Source organism: Cladophialophora bantiana, assembly GCF_000835475.1.
Source record: "Cladophialophora bantiana CBS 173.52 unplaced genomic scaffold supercont1.1, whole genome shotgun sequence".
Taxonomy (NCBI): domain Eukaryota; kingdom Fungi; phylum Ascomycota; class Eurotiomycetes; order Chaetothyriales; family Herpotrichiellaceae; genus Cladophialophora; species Cladophialophora bantiana.
In genome coordinates, this window is record NW_015971575.1 from 1,677,091 (window position 1) to 1,694,990 (window position 17,900).

Sequence of the window (17,900 nt, forward strand, 5' to 3'; positions counted from 1 at the left end):
GGAGGAGGAAGAGGAGGAGGAAGAGGAGGAGGAAGAGGAGGAGGAAGAGGAGGAGGAAGAGGAGGAGGAAGAGGAGGAGGAAGAGGAGGAGGAAGCGACGAATACATTCGATGGCGTTAGTGAATCTCAAACTCATGAACATATCGCGCAAGCTACCAACCATGAAATTGATGCTTTCACAAGGGAGCTATTGGCATATGCGGCAATTCCCACACCATCTCCGCCCCCCTACCTCATCGAGAAGCTGGGAACGGGGAAGACAGCCACTGGTGATGAGACCGCAAAATTCGATTCAGAAGACAGGATATTAGATGAACAATTTATCGGAACGGAGCAAGAGTCCCCACCTAACCAGCGTTCGACAGTATCTCGCCCAGAGATTACATCGTCTTCGTCAATTGTTATCGACTTAACGTCCGAAGAGACTAACCAGCATCATACGTCAGAAAAGGTCACTGTGGTTAAAGATGTCCTAACGCTCAAGGCCAAGGAACTTCAGCAGAGACGCAAAATCACCAAAATAAAGGCAACGTTGACGTCGGCTCTTAGAAAAGTCGGCATGCAGGTGGGCAATTCCCAAAGAGTTGGTTCTGATTCTACAACTGCGCAAGTCGATGCCTCCATACTCAACAAGCGAGCCAAAGAGAGAAACAACGAGTGTGCCGAAGATGAGATCCAAATCATTGCCGAAAGGAGACACCATCACCGACGACATATCCGAAGAACCACTAGAGCCGAAAGCAGAACGGTAATCACGATTCGCAGTCGGAGCGTGAGTGAGGGTGTCACTTTCAATCGGCGATGATGAGACGTCCGGATCTCAGAAGTGCGGCTAGAAGGTGTTTATGACATCGGTTGATGGAGGAATGCCGCAAGTGAAGCTATTCCTTGCTGAGATTTTAAAGAAACAGAGTGGTACGGAATCGAGTTGGTGTGTTCGCAGTCGGAAAGAGCTATTGAACAGGACTTGACTGGACATCATTCCATACGTTGAATCTAACCAACATGAGCTTCGGTTTGAAGAGAAGCAAATGAAGCTGCTGGTACGAGCAATTGCTGTGTCAGAGCTCTAGATGTGGTATTCTGAAGCGAGAGCCGGCTGAAACGAAAGCACGAATGCAGAGTTAGCTAACTACTTGTCTCGTCGAGTGGCAGAAAAGCGTGTCAGACAACAGTTACGGATGTGCTCCCCTTTACCAGCATCAGAGCCAAATCATTCATCCTCTGACCCCTGGGAGCCTTTCTCTTGCTCTTTCCTCCTTGCCCTGCTCAATCTGGCTGGAGAGCGGTATAAATCTCAAGCGGCCACGTCTTCCTGACTTTGCTGTGCAGATTCTGATACGCGACCGGGGTTCGCAGATGTGGGATACACCGTTCTGGAACGAGAGCAGTCGATTTCCTGCGGCCAACTTACGTTCCATCCTTACAGTAAGAGGCATCTGGGGCAGACACTTCAGGACCAACTCTTTGTTCGTTAACGCTGTGAGGCTGAAGAGGTCCCTGGAAATCGAGGGCAGATGCCAAATTGATTTCTTGATGAGAGTGGATCACAAACGAGGGCATTCGTCGTGAGGTTAGAGCCATGACACAGCAATTCAAAATCTCTTGAGGCCGCCAGAATGTGTGCAATGAACCATCTCTTCTCAGGAGGTAGTCGAACAGGATATGTCTTCAACTCGCTGAAGAGGCGGTGGCGGTTGGCATGGAGTCATAAAAGGATGGGACTGGAAGGATAGAGAGGGCATCTCAGATTTTCTCAAATTTCTAGTGTTCGTGAGGTTTGCCTGTGCATCGGTGAGCACTCTTGCCTGCTAACGTGAGCGAAAGTTGAGATAGAGAATACGCCACTTGGGCAGCCTGCTCAGGATGAGGATCAATGACTTGTTTAGGCAAAGCATGTATGTACCCGACGCGTAAGCCGTAGTCAATGGGTCATTGTTGTTGGCATCGAATGAATTTGCAGAGTTGGAATGTTCGCTTGATGAGAATGTTCAGCTCTTGCCTGCGCCTGCGCCCTTTCAGCTCTTCGCTTGAGCCTTGAGCCTTGAGCGCGGTCGATCCCATGCCGAGGCCTGAGGCTTCTAACCCATCTGGGCTTGGCTCCTTTTGCAACAGGAACTTAGCAAAGACGATGCTTGCAGGTTGAGAGTGCAGGCACTGCAGTCGACCAAGCCAACCTCAAATCTCCCCATACACGGATTTATTTCTCTCATTGTTCACAGTCGAGCACGTATCGACCTCAAATCTCCTTCCCGCCAGCTGCTGGGAGGCCTTTTGCCGTCCTCAATCGCCCCAAATCCCAAACTGCGCCCTCTGGGAACCCGGCCCCCTTCCGACCGCTTGCCCACTGACGCGTTAGAAAACTTGCAAAGTCCACATCGCGGCCGACATATCTCTGCGCTTCATGGTTCACACTCTCCCATAATCCCCATGATCCATTGAGGAGGGCGTATGCGAAGATGATCGCGCGGTTGGCGTTTTAATCAAGGAGATGTCGCGCCCACAGGGCACTCACTCTCACTCCAAGTTCGCTGACTTCTTCCCGACCGCTCCCAGCGTTCAGCAACGAAAGGCTTCCAAGTTGCTTGACCTTGACCGATCCCGTCTGCGCCGTCCTGACGATCGCGCGGAAGATGCCAACACGAAAGAGAATTCTGCTCGCCTCTCGCTGAACTCATCTACCACGTCCCACCCACATTTACCTGCCAAACAGGACAACCTGGCAAAGACTCCCGCCGTCACCGTGATCCCCGAAGAGAGTGACCAGTACGCAGGGGACCTTCTCAATGGTGTCGGCTCAGCAAGTTCGTCTAGCACCGCTTCATCGGTCTTTAGTGCTCCCGTCGCAAACGCCGCCATGTCTGGCGCCAGTCATATTAATTTCACCACTCTTACCCCTCTCACAAACTCCGACTCTCCTCCAAATGGTAAACCCATGAGCCCAACCATTGAATCTCACACCGTGATGGGCAGCAGCAATAATATGTCCATCCTCCATCAAGGTTCGATGACACCCCTCCACACACCACCGACCCATCGAAGATCCGCGCGCGATGCCAATGCCGAAGTCAAAGGGACCAAGTGCACCTATGATCCGGAACTCGACAAGACCTTAAACTCCAAGGACAAACGCAAGCTGAAAGCGCAGTTCGAAGATTTCGGAGCAAAGCCCCAAGACAACTTCCAACCTCCCGATCCGCGACTGGCCGTTCCAAACTATACAAAGGGCGTGGTGGGAAAGGGAAAAGCAAAATTTCGCCCTGCGCCTTACAATCTAAAGTCGTGGGTGCCTGATGTTGCGACCGCGGTTGCGCCGCCGCCGCCGACCACCGTTGTCGTGACCGGCTTCGACCCCATGACACCGTTGGCACAAATCAGCGCATTATTTTCCAGCTTTGGCGAGATCGAGGACTTGGACAATAAAACCGATCCGCTCACTGGACGCTTTCTCGGCATCTGCAGCATCGCATACCAAGACTGCGCCTCCTTTCAAGGCGGGGGACCCATCTCCGCCGTCCTCGCGGCCAAGACAGCATATCTTGAGGGCAAGCGTGGACAAAGGATAGGCTTGAAGACTGTTCACGTGGCCATTGACCGAGACGGGTCGGTCACGGAAAAGTTGGTGGAAAAGGCAATTGCGCTGCATCGGAAAGAGAGTGGATTCACAAATCCCTCCCGTATGCAGCCCTCTCCGTCTCCATCAACACCCACCGCGGTCCAGTCGCCCGGATTCGCAAAGTCTACAGGCCCGCCGCCGACAGCTCCAAAGGGGCCTTCGGGAAAGCCACCTTTACGACCTCAGTCTACCTTCCAAGCCCCATTCGGACTTCCCGTAAAACCCGAGAGACCAACCAAGCCCGTGACTGCCTCCGCTTCGCTTGTCGAGACCACACCGATTGCTGAAACATTGAAAGTGCCTTACATCTTCATCGCGCATTGTTACGTACCAGTTATGAGCACTACGATACCGCACCTGAAGAAAAGGTTAAGGATGTTTGATTGGCGAGAAGTCCGCTGTGACCAGACGGGATACTTTATCACCTTTGAGCAGTCGCGGAGCGGACAGATGGAGGCTAAGAAGCTATTTCATGGCTGTCACATGCAGCCGCTGTTTACCTATGTGATGAATTTGGAATTGCATCTCAATGGAAATCACAAAGCTGTCAGTGCTGCGGACACCGTACCAACATCGATGGGGCCCGTCGATTTCGTATATTCCAAACAAGCTTACAGGCTGAGGAAAGAGCACGACCTCGACCTAGAAGAAGAAAAGCGACAGCGCGCAAGAGATTTAGACCCCTCCAGGGCTGTTGTACAGCTTGTCATTCAAGAGCTTAGGGATAAGCTGCTGGAAGATGTCAAATCACGTATCGCTGCTCCAGTTCTCTACGATTATCTTGATCCGACCAGACATGCGGAAAGGAGAAGGATTCTTGGTGTAAGCGATCCTGAGGGAACACGGAGGCACGGTCACGCCGATGAAGGCTCTCAGACGCCCGACTCACGCCTGGGTACCAGTCGACTCCCGCTTGGGAGTAAAAACCTCAACATTCTTTCCCTGCCAAAGATTGGCAAGAGGCCGGGCACAGACAAGGGCACGGTTGGTTTCCGCGATGAGAGAAGGAAAGCTCCAACAACGAGACACAATGTCAGGCCATTGTTCCACCAGCTGGCACAATTTCACGCCGACGATGATTCCGACGATGAACGACGAACATCGGTCACTCGTGACACTGAAGATCCCGAGAGCCGTCCACCTAGTCGGATGAGTATGACCTCCCTATCCGACGACGACGACGAACTTCTGCGCAAAGTAACGAAACGCCGGCTCCATGCTCGGGAGGAGTCTGAGATGGGAGATAGTATCGTCAAGGACGAATTCGACACCAGCAAGCAAACTGCTGAAGATTTAATTATTGCCAAGCTCGAAAGAAATATTTATGAGATGTCCCCATCGTCGAGAAAACGAAAGAGGTTGGTGAAAGAGTTGGAAGCTCGAAAACGTCAAAAGGCAGATGACGAGTTATTCGGCATCGATCAAAACGACCTGGATCGCGAGGGATCCGAGGATATCAAAGTGGAAACTCCCATCGAGGCGACGCCTGATGTCGATTCGGACGGTGTCAAGGCCAAGAAGCCAAAGCCTAAGAAGAAAACTAAGAAACAGATCCTGGAAGAGCGGGAAGCGCTCCGACGGGCGCAGGCAGAGGCCGAAGCAGCTGCAGTGGTGGATAATGTTCTGGAGTATGCAGAGGAAGAAGAAGCTCTTGCAGAAGCAGCCGAATGGAGACCAGAAGTGGAATGGGGCGTCTCGGCCGTGGAGCCTTTGCCTACCGTTGACGACGACGAGGATATCATTCCTGATCTCCGAGGATGGCAAGCCAGTCTCTTTGATAAGGAAGATCTTGAATACTTGTCATCGGCAATGAAATTGAAGAAGGCCATGGATATTGGTGATCCGATGGCATGGGCCTGGAAACAGGAGCGCATTCGAAATCTCAAACCTGGAAGCCAGCCAGGCGCGCTTAGGACGGAGCCTCCCATTGACGGGTATTTTGTGCCCAACCCATCAGGCTCGGCAAGAACGGAGCCTGTTCGAAGAATCCTCGAGTCCGAGAAGTCGAAGTATTTGCCTCATCGCATCAAGGTGCAGAAGGCAAGGGAGAAGAGAGAAGCCGAAGCTAAGAAGGACCCTGGCAAACAAGTTGTGGAACTGCCCAAAGCTTCTTCCCGCGGCAAGCGTGCTGACGATCGACGCACTGTCAAAGATTTGGACAGACAGCGGGAGATGCTACAGGGGTTGGGCGAGGACGCCGACGTTCTGCGATTCAATCAGCTTCAGAAGCGCAAGAAACCTGTCAAATTCGCCAGATCCGCCATCCACAACTGGGGTCTGTACTCGCTGGAGCGGATACAAGCGAGCGAGATGATCATCGAGTATGTGGGCGAGAAGATCCGGCAAGAAATCGCCGATTTGAGAGAGATCAAGTACACGGAGAGCGGCATTGGCAGCAGCTACCTCTTCCGAATCGACGAAGGGACTGTCGTGGATGCCACCAAGAAGGGCGGTATCGCAAGATTCATCAACCACAGCTGCTCTCCCAATTGTACTGCCAAGATCATCCGGGTGGGCGGCACAAAACGGATCGTTATCTACGCTCTAAGAGATATTGAGAAAGGTGAATATCGTCCATGTCTGACCTGGGCGTGCGGACGCTGACATTTTGGATCTAGATGAAGAACTGACATACGACTATAAATTCGAGCGGGAGATTGGCAGTGACGATCGTATCCCTTGCCTCTGTGGCTCGGCGGTCTGCAAAGGTTTCCTTAACTAATACTCCGGCATCTCCAACGGCAACGGGTCTTCCAATGCGTGGCGGAATCTGGTGGGCACATCATTCTTTCGCGATGTTGTAAGTGCATTTGAAAATATGGAAGAGCATTTGGGTCCGGCGTTCTCTTCCATTCGGCATGACGAAGGGACGGATATTTTGACAAAAGTCATGGCACAGCATGGATCAATGGAAAGGCTTGGCCGGGGTTCATCTCTCCACCGAGAGAATCGGCAAGGGTGGTGCGCAATTGTGGGAGTGGTTGTGAGGAGTTCGCCAGGATCGTGGTAATCCTATTTCAACAAAGCAAAGGAATGATGAGTCGAAGGGACGTGGCCGACAACGAATGAACTCCTTTAACTCAATTGAGGCGGTGGAGCATTACAGAAGGGACGATGCTGAAAATGAATGAGTTTGAGAAAGATTCCCTTCGTGCTTTCTGTGTACTTGTATCATCCAACCTTGTACTCGACGAGAGCAGCAAACTCATGCGGCGTACAGCATAAAGGGTCTGGTCACCCTTCGGACGCGGCGGAGAAAGACGTCCAAGTACATAGAGTGGTGGCCCAAATGGGCTTTGCCTCCATGGCTGGCGTTTCCACAGAATCGGCTGCAATTCGTACTCGTTCAAAGACTTCTTCCCACGTGCAGAGAGACAGTCGGGCGCTTCCGACTGATCTCTACTCCCTCATGCCTAGACGATAAGCTTTGCATTGCACCTTGACAGGGCTTCTTCGGTGAGCGTTCCAGACTTCTTGCTGATCCCAGGTCGTTTCTTCTTTCGCACAAGTCCCTATCAATGGCCTGACAGCTAAAATTCAACTCTGACCCAGAGCCCTGAATGCCACAATGGGGAGTTTCTGGTCGTCTGATGGCTGGTCTCGTTCGTTCCGTGGCAATCTATGATCATGGTGCGCTCTCTGAGTGTGTCTCTCTCAGGGTGAGCACGCAGGGAGTGTATCGGTCCAACCTCCCATCTCTATTGCCCAATCACTCAAGCAGATGCATCGAGGAAGCCGACGGTGACAGCTTCCGGATGAAGTTATCGCAGGCGCCGCGGTTTCTGTCTTTGTTCAAACCCAGTTCGTCTCGAGGGTATCCTCACACTAAATGCGCTGGCAGGAGGAAATTGCCCACGCCTTCCTTTATGGGATATTCAAACCCGCAGTTTCCACAGACCAGCTTCCCTTCTGACACGCCGGTTTCGAGGAGGAGAGTGTGTAGCTTCTTCAGGACTTCCTCATCAATCCCGTCCTCCTTTTGAACACCACCTTGTTCGCTCTCTTGCTTGTCTCCTTCGACATCCATAGGGTGGTCATCTTCCTTTGTGTCCGTGGCTCCGTCGTCAAGGTCCGAAGGGTTCTTTTCAGGGACCATCGCCTGCAATCCCAACTCGGTCGCTGTAACGGTCAATGCTTCCCAGTTCACGCGCGGCAGAATGTTCCTCATGAATTGCGGGTTAAACTCGATCTCGGTGCGCTCTAGCACGGCGTCCTTGAAGTGCAGCGGGAACGAGGCAGAGGAGCTTTTGCAGGCCTTGACGGCGCAGGTCAGGAAGTTCGTGGTGAGGAGCTTCATTTTGCTACCAAGCTCGACAACCTAGATGAGGCGAGATGTAAAGGGAAAAAAAAAATGCGACCGCTTGGAAGCAGAAAAGTCTCTCTTGCGCCAAGCCCAAGGCTCGTTGAGACAAAAGATATCCAAAACTCGGTATCGGCTGGTGAGATGAACTTTCGAGGCAGTCTTTCAGCACTTTAATAGAATCTAAAGAAGTTTCTGAAGTTATTTCTACACAATCCTCAACTTCTTCATACACTCTGTAGTACGCGCTCGGGGTTGTTCAAGTCCTCCATGAATCTGAGAATTTCTCTCGAAGGACCTGGGATGGATGCCTTCACTTAGTGCAACCAAGTCCTCAGTACAGTCCGTTCCCCCTGTACCATGAAATTTTTACGTGATCTGCATTGGAGGGAAAAAGAAATGTCTGGCACGCAGGTGACTTCGCATCCACCACGGGAATCCGAAAACTCCCATCTCGAACGAAAAGCCTTAAAGTGCCTCTGAGAAAAATTCGGTCTAGTACGCCAATATGACCTACCACTCCATTGATGGATGAAGGAATTGGCGGTTGATTATGCGTTCGTTTTGTTTTTCATGAAGTGTAAAGAGAGGAAGAAAAAAGTGAGGGAGCAAATCCGCGGGCAGTCATGGTTGTTCTGATACCCGGAGAAGGAGAATCTGTCCAGCCGGAGCTTGTCCTCTTTGAGCCTGGCGTGGTTATCAAGGCTTGGCACTCAGACGCGGTCTGAAGTTCGCCAACTTTTTCGTCTTCCGTTCAGCAACCTCCCAAGCAATTTCCTCTTCCAAGAATGTCGAAGGCGTATTGAAGCAGCGCAATGAGCCATGTCTGTGCCATCCCCCGGTCTCTCATACCCAGAGTCGCTCCTTTTTCCTTTCAGACTCCGTCATCGTGGTCGGGACCGCGAGCAAACGTCGTTCGATCCACGGACAGGGAAGGACTGCTTCTTGCAGTCAAAATATAGCCGCAGCCTTGCCTGACCGGCGATCAACCACATTCGGAAGCATCTTGATTTCTTCTCTCCCATGATCAAGGCGTGGATCCAGGGGACACTCCAAAGTCCCCAACTATCGCAAGTGGAAGACCAACATCTGGGCTTTTAGCAGGGCCCTGTCTACTCCACCCTGCTTCTTCTGGTCATGGTGAGGAAGCAGGACTATTTTCATGACAGACACTCTGGCATCATGTATATGTTTTGCGACTAATTCACTCTGTTCCTGGTGGCGATACTCGAAACAGGAGATTTCTCTCCGGTATGTGCTTCAACCTCCAAGTTCTTTGGTATGTCATGGCTCGGCCGGGCCGCGAAAAGCAGCACGGAAACCGAAATGCCTCCAACAGCGCTGTACACATCTCATGAACGCTTTTACTTGAGGTTGTGATTTTCACATGCCCGCCACAACCACTCCGAGGAAAGAAGGGCACATGCTCGTGTCCCAATTCTCGACTTCTTTCTTCATGCAGATATTGCCATCTTCAGCAGCATTCGTCCCGGACACAATTCAATCCCTCTAGTCCATTTCACTTCTCACCTTACTCTTTTCTCAATCGTGTCCCTGTCGACTTGCTCTCCTATCTTCCACTTTGGGCGCCTTCTCTCTCCATTTCATTGACCCTGACTTGACCGTTTCCTTGCACTCCCAATTCTCATCTGTCTTCCGCGTTCTCCTCTCTCAAATCTCACCTCATTCTCTTCAACAGTGTCATATCGTTGATTGTTCTTTCGGTCCCATCCGACTCTTTCACAACAGCCGCGTTGGACCGACCTCTCCTCTTTCTCACGTTTCTTATCCATCCCTCCAAGCTTTGATATCTCTGCACTATCAATTGCTTGATTGTCTTTTAATCTTGTTCACATCTGGCTTTTGTCTTTTTTCCTTGCGTTGCCATTCAACTTACTCAGGTACCTTTGAAGCGACATCTCGTGCACAGACGGCAGTGTTCATTCTGATCTACCTCAAGCCTTTTGCACCGCCGCTGGGTCGGCATTCCCTTCGCAACTTATCACTATCAGTGATAGCTATTTATTATTTATTTTTCCCCCAGCGAATTGGATATGTCCCCTAATTCAATGGACCGACGCCTTGATTATGCTGACACATCGAGGTTGGGCCAGGTATGGTCAACACCTCAGAGAGCCCTATTTCTACTGGGACAAGGACGGTCTTGGCCTGCGCTGCTGCATTAGCGAGCCCTTATGGAATTCTCCCCAGGCTTCACTAGAATCAGAGAGAGTCCATGAGACGTTTGCGGGACTGAGTGCTGACAGACCGAGACATCCCTTCAGATTGCTGATCTATAAGAGGGTCTCAGTTTCTGAGAAGGAATGGATGTGGAAATTCTGTGACCATCGTGTGAACATGGGAGCTGTGTCGGCTTGCACTCAAGGGATCTCACGGTATCTCTTTCGAGTCTGGAATGACGAAAACGCTGGCGAAAACACCGACGGGCACTTCAAGAGTGAACATGAAAAGCAAGGTATGTGTGCTGACCTGGAGTTCATGAGCGAAGAAGACATCAAGGAGAGTCTGCTGGGGCGCTTTTAGAGGAAGGCCGCCAGAATCTGAGACTTGCCATTATCGACACCAGGAATCTCGGCGACGGTACACATATGTTCCACACCGGAGCCTTGCTCAAGGCTTATAATGTCGATCAAGACATGATTTACGCCAACATGGGCGAGCCTATGGTGTTGGTATGGAAAGAACTGTGAGCTCCGACGACAGTTATAGGTCTAGATGAATTCTTGCCGAGTGTTTTGGAGAAGGGATACCTTAAGCCTGGGTACTTGAGATTGCAACCATTTCATTACAAGCCGTTGGACTCCGAAATTGCCAATAATCTCAGCGCCAAAGGGAAGAATGCTGCAAATCGCCGGAAAAAGAAACCGTGGAGCCGGCTCCGTAAGACATGGGAGATCAGGCAGAAGACTTTTCCAACCCAGTCCACCTTCGCGGCCGTTCAGGAAATAGCTCTCGAACAGCAAGCTCCTTGGAGGTACCAGAGGAGACGCTTTGCCGGCAGAATGTCCCAAGGGAAGCAACCCGGCCGGAAGACTGAGAATTTTCGGGCCTCAATGGCACCATTCCAGTTGGATGAGTACGTTGAATTTCTGACGAGAGAGGTCAAAGAGATCGAACTTCAGTTGCCATTGCTGATAACTCTGCTCTCGACGCGCACGGCGGAGGTGGAATATGACTCCATTCTCGACAGAATCCAAGAATGGGGGCGCGTAAGTGGCCATCATAATCAAGTAGCAATATCCGTCTCGCTAATCGCAGCCAGGCGACGATCCGATGGTCCGGGCTCATAAACAGTGCATTGTTCGAGACTGTTCGTCCACCGACCTCCCAGAGTTGACAACGTTTGAGAAACTGTTTCGAGACGGCGGTGAAAGGCTGGGGATCCCGGTCGTCAAAAGCCCAGGCCTTCGAAAGTTCTGGGTCTTGACGAGTCGGCACACCGAAATTCCTCGACTTCAGGAGGACGGCGAGAAAATCTTTAGTCGAAGCGCGGGAAAGGCGGTGGGCGAGGCTCAAGGACGAGAAAGCCCGTCGAACAGAAGCCGAAAAGGCCAATACTAATTCACGTGGGAGCCGGAGCCGCGGAAGAGGCGCAAGACCCAAGCGACCTGCCTGTTGTCGGAGGACTTGCAGAAGCTGGCCAACGAATCATGCAGAGGTTTATTTTACAGATAGGGGACTCCCCCAACGGCAACTTTCAGTCCCCAATTCGACCCAGGGGTCTTCTGAGCCCAGCACTAGCGATCTCGATCCTGCGAGCCGCCAAGCCCACGCATCGACATACATTACGCAGCTCCAACGGAGCGATCTCGAGGATTTTCATGGCGAAGAGACCGTGGCAATAACGCACACAACAATTGGCGCCGATATCACCAGCACCGTGGGTGTTGACGAAGAGCGGGGCGAAGATGATGCTTGAGGAAGAGGGACGGGGTTTCGCGAGTGCTGTGACGGGTTTGGGGACTGTTTGTCCCATCGGGCGGCGCTCGGGATTGCTAGTCCATTTGCTGGATTTTTTGAGAAAGACAGACTGACGGTGGTTGATGAGATTTGGATTTTCAGCAGTGCTGAGCGAGGAACAAGGAGTCCTTTGTGCGAGACTGAACTGGGTTTGTCTTCCTCGGATGGTGACCGTGGCGACGACAGGGCTGTGGTATGCACGCAGGTAAATCAGTTGGAGCTATGTCTTTTGGCTTTTTCCGGTTGAGGGTTGCAGGTGACATGGCAACGAGGTGGATGGATGGATGAAGGATCAGTTGTAGGAGCTAGAATCAGAGAGTCTGTCTTTCTTTCACCATCTCCGGCACTGTGGCATGCATGCATGTGTGCCTCTTTCTCTCCGTCTCCCCTCTTACCCCTTGTCCTCTCATCCGGCTTCGGTCCTCTCATGCATGCATCCAGAGGAGAATGAATGGATCGTGCACCCCGGCAAGGTCAATGTCAAGCCCTAAGGTGCCAGAATACGGAGTATGTACTACGAGAAAGTGGAGACCTCCCATGAAGCAAACTGATGACTGGAGGGGGAAGATAGATAGTAGATAGATAGATAGACAGGCAGCGACATGGCCAATTGGGCAGCGGTTGTCGGAAGGACGAGAGGGAAGAAGGAGGGTTGGTTCTCGCGCCATGTAGTATGTACTCCGTAAAGGGGCTTGTGTGCGCATGGGTTCTGCGAGTATCCGAGCTCTCTGAAGTACTCTCCACTCTCTACTCCCTCCCTCTGTCCTTTGGACTACGGAGGAGTCCGAACTCTCCACTAAAAGTACCGGTAATGCAAAGTCTGGCTGTCTGGTCGGCGGCCTGTGAGGGATCCCCATCCGCCCGACTGCTATGTACATGCCCCAAGGATGTACATGGGCCGAAAGCGGTCGTGGGGGGTCCTGTCACGATTGCGATCGCCGATGCGATGTCGAGTGTCTTCTCGAACGACGCGAGCGAGCGGGTTGAGTTGGGATATGGATTTAGTATCCGCTCCTCTTCCTCCTTCCCCCCTCGGCCCCCTGCTCGGTTCGGTTCGGCTCGGTTCCCTTCTATTAACCCAGTTGATGCTTCTCTGTCCATGTGTTTGTCGCCTGCCTGAGGCCGTCAAATGGTAACATGCATGGTAGAAATATATACGATCAGGAAACCTCGTGTGTTGACTGTCAGGCTATGAATTGAGGTGTTCAACTCAGGAAATGGGGTGTGAGGGAGGCAGTGCCTGGTGTAGTCTTCAGGGATGTGCCATCGACTTTTCCCGTGGTTGCCCCCGCTCTAGTTTTTAGCTAACCAGTTTCGTGTGTAGAAAAGAGAAAGTTAGTAGTTCGTATTAATGTGAGGAGATTCTCGGTCAGGGGTAGCTTTTTACTCCCTAGGACATGGCAACCTACCATAACCTGCCACGGACAAGGGGTTCTAGAGTTCTAATACGAGTCGTGCAGCTTGCCCGAAAAGCCGTGTTGTGCTGTGCCGCGCTGTGCCCTTTCGAACCCCCCTCGTTTAAATTTGCAAAAAGGACCCAGGGACTTGGAAGCGAATCATAGTCCCCGTCCCCAAGCGGGGAGGGCGGATCCATGCACTAAGCCCTGGTCGACTGGCAAAAGCAATTTCAATCCTTCAGCAGCAGTATGTAGCAGCAGTAGCAGCAACGACGTGCGACTATCCCGTCTTTTGGTGCCCTGACGTCCTCTACTTATCAGAGATTCGGCCGGAAGGGATCGACACTCGGTATGGCGGTTCCATTGGCGAGTATTTCACCAAAGGCTGATGGCTTCAACATGCAGGCAAGAAGACCACCTCGTATTTCTGTCGTGGGTCCTACCCAGCCCAGCAGGGGACCGATCTTCTTGCTTGTCGGTACTTGGCGCCGTACTTGACGCCCGAGACGAATAGCCTGGCCACAGGCGCCCCGGCAATGAATCGACATGCATATTGCTGCGCCATCATGCATCTCATCTAACGGGTTTCGACAGGTTGCAGCTGCTAGGCAAAGCAAGTTACTCAAAGGCCTGTCCGGGTTCCAAAGAAGGCAGGTCGGTCTCGCTGGGACCTCCTGCCTCAGCTCCTCCATCCCACGGGCATGTGACCTTTTGTATGGCCAGAGGGCAAAGGCTCCTATGTTTCTGTTGCGCTAACCTCCTGTGCACCTATCGACCAAGCTCAAGTATTCTATTCTAGTACCAGGGGCCTGGATCCCGCAACTCTGTGCTGAAATAGCGGAATGCTCGCAGGGCTTCGAGACTGACTGAGCATCCCACCCCCTGATTTTTCTGCTTCGATATGCATTTGGTCGGTGTCCTATCGAGCCAGCACCTTCGCAAATCTCGATCCCCAGGTGTCCTGGTTGAGCACTCCAACCCAGAGCCATGGATATTAAAAAGTGTTCTCCCCTTGGTGGCCTCGAGACGGGTTTCTCTCCCACTTTCGTCTTTCTTGGCTCAGCTTCCAGCCGCCGACCTCGAGCTCCCACTGCCTGCTTTGATACACTTTCGCGTTGAACACAAGGCGTCTCACCTTCATCATGCCGTCCAAGTCAAGCTCTGTCCCTAGAAACCGTGAGTTCGTCTGTATCAATTCAGATTACCGTCAATCTCCCGGATCATGTTGGAGGCTTAGCTTTCCCGTCATATACGGCTGCGGCTGCTAATGTCCTGCCACCCCACAGACATGTTGGCTGGTCTCAAATTCCAGATGCTTTTGTATCTGGCCACGCCGTTTCAGGAAGAGCCGTACAGACCGGGAGCGGGACCTCGCAATAGACACGCAAACCTTATCCGCAGTCTCGATGAGCACCTTACTCAATTTACTAGTGGTCCTGTTATCGCCGTTGCGAGCAGGGAAGATCGTGGACCCTTGCGCTGTGGCTCTCAAAGGTTAGCCTGCCTCCGCTCCGTAAGCCCTGGCATTCACTCGCAACAGTTGACCCAGAAAATTTGGTGTTCGGCTATCCAAGACAAGAGTCAGGGTCCATGGTGGTGATGGTGGTGTCTATGCAGGTCATTCCATCGATGTTCGTATACCCACCAGGCAAACCAGGATATCAGAGAGGAATAAGATGGGCACCTTGGGCAATATATACCCAGTGCGAAGTACCTGTAATGGATATGCATGCCGAGTTTGAGTGGTAACCCCTCGAAAGGGCTTCCCATCGGGGCTGCGATACCATAATAAGATAGTCCGAATACATGATATCATACGCGAATGGTCTCTTCGTTGTAGTGAATGGTGAGTGAGCATGGCACTGTCTCTTTTTAGGGGTGGATTTTCTGATTGGTCAGCTGGAGCATTTTGGCTCGGTGATTGATTGCAGCAGCATTGAAGCATCTCTTGCGCATTGCCGTTTTTCCGTTCTTTTCCTTTCCTTTTCTTCCCAGATAGAGATCCTGTCCCTATGCGTTTGCAAGATTGGGTTTTTTTTCCCCCTTGGAGTAGGTAGTTTATTGTCCCTGGCACTGACGAACACAATCTCGGACTTGTATTCTTTCTATTCTTGTCTTGAGATTTCAAATCTGATGTGTGAACCTCAACCTACCTGCGTAGAACTGCCCAGTGCTAGTCACCCAGGGGCAAGTAGACCAAACAAGTTGTTTCAATATTCCATCCTGGAGTTTTGTGAACATCTTTAAAATTCACGGCCATGCTTCCCCCTGTCGGCAGACCTTTGCTCGTTTAAACTCTCCAGCAACCTGGTGAATAGCATGCTACCTTGTTGAACGGGCAAAGAGAAGGCGGAGGCGTAGCAGAGAACCTCTGCCCCGGAAGAAAATGTGGTCGAGGGAGAGTTGAGAAACTTCAACAACAACCCAAGGCGAAGGGCTCTGTCGTTCTTCGCTATCTTGAGTGCGGATTCATCAGGGCGTGCAGACTCGTCGAGGCATTGAGTCACCGCCGGTAAGGACACACTACTGTGCCATCCTGGCAGACGGAGAAATTAGGTATGCACAGGCAGGCGGCAAACAATCGCCGTCGGAGGATGTTCAAAGAAGAACGAGAAAGGAGATTGTGCCAAGTACGGGTAGCAAGGGGTTGATAGTGAGAAGTGAAAAGTGGTGTGATTTGGAGCGATGTCGGCAACTCAAGCGATATGTTTCAGTGAGAAGCCGTGCACGCCACGTGAATGCACCCTACTCCACGAACAGGATACCAGACCCGGGGCAATGGAAGTGGCAAATTGTGGTGAAATTAGGAGAGGGATTCGATATGGAGTCGTTAGCGCGGTGGGAGTAAGACGCTGTCAGCCTGATGATCGAATATATCTCGGGTGGTCGAGAGAAGGTTTCCAGGCAGAACATGAGGTCGGACAAGGAAGGCTTCTAGAACAGGGCGACGGCATTTCGCGAGCAGTGAGACGGTAGGAAGGGATTCCGCTTGGTTCGTATAAGCTGCGAGCCGAGGCCGACGAGGCGGAGGCGGAACTCAACGGAAGGAGCAGAAACGTGGCGTTGCTTAGTCGGCCGGCGAACAGCAACGGCAAAGGCAGATATCTCGTGATTCGTGACAAATCTGGTGTGACGGCAGGAATACGAATTTGCAGGTGGTTCGCTAGAAAGCTTTGCGGGCTTTAGACGAATCTAGGCGTTGATGGAATCGTTGTGGCTTGTGCCAACTGATAAACAGTTGGAGTGTTGGCGCTCTCGGAGGTGTTGAATTTGTGGTGATGTAAGGGGCGTCGGGTACCAAGCACGGGCTTGATTCCAAGCGAGCATGTACCAAGCAAGCCAAGAGTAACAGCGATAATATCAGGATGAAGGGAAAAAAGAGCAGAGTACGAAAAGAGAGGAATGGGGGTCTCGGATATTGAGCTGTTTTAGGTGAAAGCTGGAGAAAGAGGTGGACAAGGGGAGAAGTGAAATGAGGTCAAGGTGAGGTGAAGGTGAGGTGAAACTGAAAGGTGAGGGTAAAGGGGGGGGGTTCACCACCAACAAACGTTGCTAGATTGCTATTGCGGTTGCTGTTGCTATTATTGACCGCCGTTTCCAGTTGGGAAGCGACGTTGATGTGTCTGTCAATTCACGGCTAATTTCTACGACCAGGGACAATGCGCAAGGAACAAAGAAGGAACAAAAGAATCGTCATCGTCATCATCTGCTGCATTTGTCACGGCTCCACTTCTGCCACTTCCACTTCCACCTCCTCTCGCTCTGGCAGATCTTCGCCCTTTCTCTTTCTGTGTCTCTTTCTCGTCGAGGTATTCGTTGCCTAGTATTGCGCCTGTGCCTGTAATGATCGCATCTCTTCTCACCGTCATTCTTCGTCTTCTTTTCCCACAGCCATCACGCTTTGCAAGTCTACTTGTAGACCAGGGCCCTGATGCCAAGCGCCCTTCTCTCTCCCGCTCTCTCTCGTGGCGTGACTGCGTCTTTCTTCATGCCTTTCGTCCTGGTCGATGGTTGATCGCCGTTTTTACTTCGCCGTATGGAGTCAGAGTAGCATCTTTTTCTTTTCTCCTCCGCTCGACCGCGATCCAGTCTCCAGCCTGTAGTCTCCAGTCTCCACCCCGCGAGAGCATTTGCAGTCATTCGCCCGTCACCAATAACAGGCTAAACGGCAATAACTGCAACTGTTCACTTCTCCGGTCCATTCACTTCAGATCAACCAAACACCCCCGTCATAGCTCTGGCAGGCTCTGGTCCCGCCTCCGGACAGATCTTGTCCCAAACATGAACGCAACCCATGGATTCTACACGCAGCTGATCATTCTCAACCCTGTCATCTGTCCACTCACCCACTAATCCACCCCTTTCCCAACACCCGTCTGTCCACTCGCCGTCCGCGATCCAGTGCTTTAGTCCTGTTTCAACCCGTCCCATCCTGTGAACAATCGGTCCACCAGAAACGCAATGCACTGCCGTGATCAGAAACGAGAAAACTTCCTCCCCGCCGATTCCGACACTGGCCAAAGCTTTCCTCCATTCCCCAGAGCACCCTAACTTTGCCTGCCCCCGGGGGCGTGAGGGTTTGTTTGACGCGCCATCCCAGAGCAAT

The 17,900-nt window shown here is 51.9% G+C and overlaps 3 protein-coding genes across 3 annotated transcripts; 2 read left to right on the top strand and 1 right to left on the bottom strand.

Annotated features, from left to right (window-relative positions):
• Positions 1 to 2,491: 2,491 nt before the first annotated feature.
• Positions 2,492 to 6,338, top strand: Z519_00615 (uncharacterized protein; the record flags this gene model as incomplete). The annotated part of the gene is made up of 2 exons (XM_016758372.1): positions 2,492 to 6,179; positions 6,235 to 6,338. The coding sequence occupies 2 exons, from the start codon at positions 2,492 to 2,494 to the stop codon at positions 6,336 to 6,338; spliced, it is 3,792 nt and encodes a 1,263-aa protein (XP_016625621.1).
• A 1,098-nt stretch (positions 6,339 to 7,436) lies between these two features.
• Positions 7,437 to 7,913, bottom strand: Z519_00616 (uncharacterized protein; the record flags this gene model as incomplete). The annotated part of the gene is made up of 1 exon (XM_016758373.1): positions 7,437 to 7,913. One exon carries the CDS (start codon positions 7,911 to 7,913, stop codon positions 7,437 to 7,439), a length of 477 nt encoding a protein of 158 aa, XP_016625622.1.
• A 2,361-nt stretch (positions 7,914 to 10,274) lies between these two features.
• On the top strand, positions 10,275 to 11,498 carry Z519_00617 (uncharacterized protein; the record flags this gene model as incomplete). The annotated part of the gene is made up of 4 exons (XM_016758374.1): positions 10,275 to 10,392; positions 10,461 to 10,609; positions 10,682 to 11,146; positions 11,196 to 11,498. 4 exons carry the CDS (start codon positions 10,275 to 10,277, stop codon positions 11,496 to 11,498), a joined length of 1,035 nt encoding a protein of 344 aa, XP_016625623.1.
• Between the last annotated feature and the right edge of the window lie 6,402 nt (positions 11,499 to 17,900).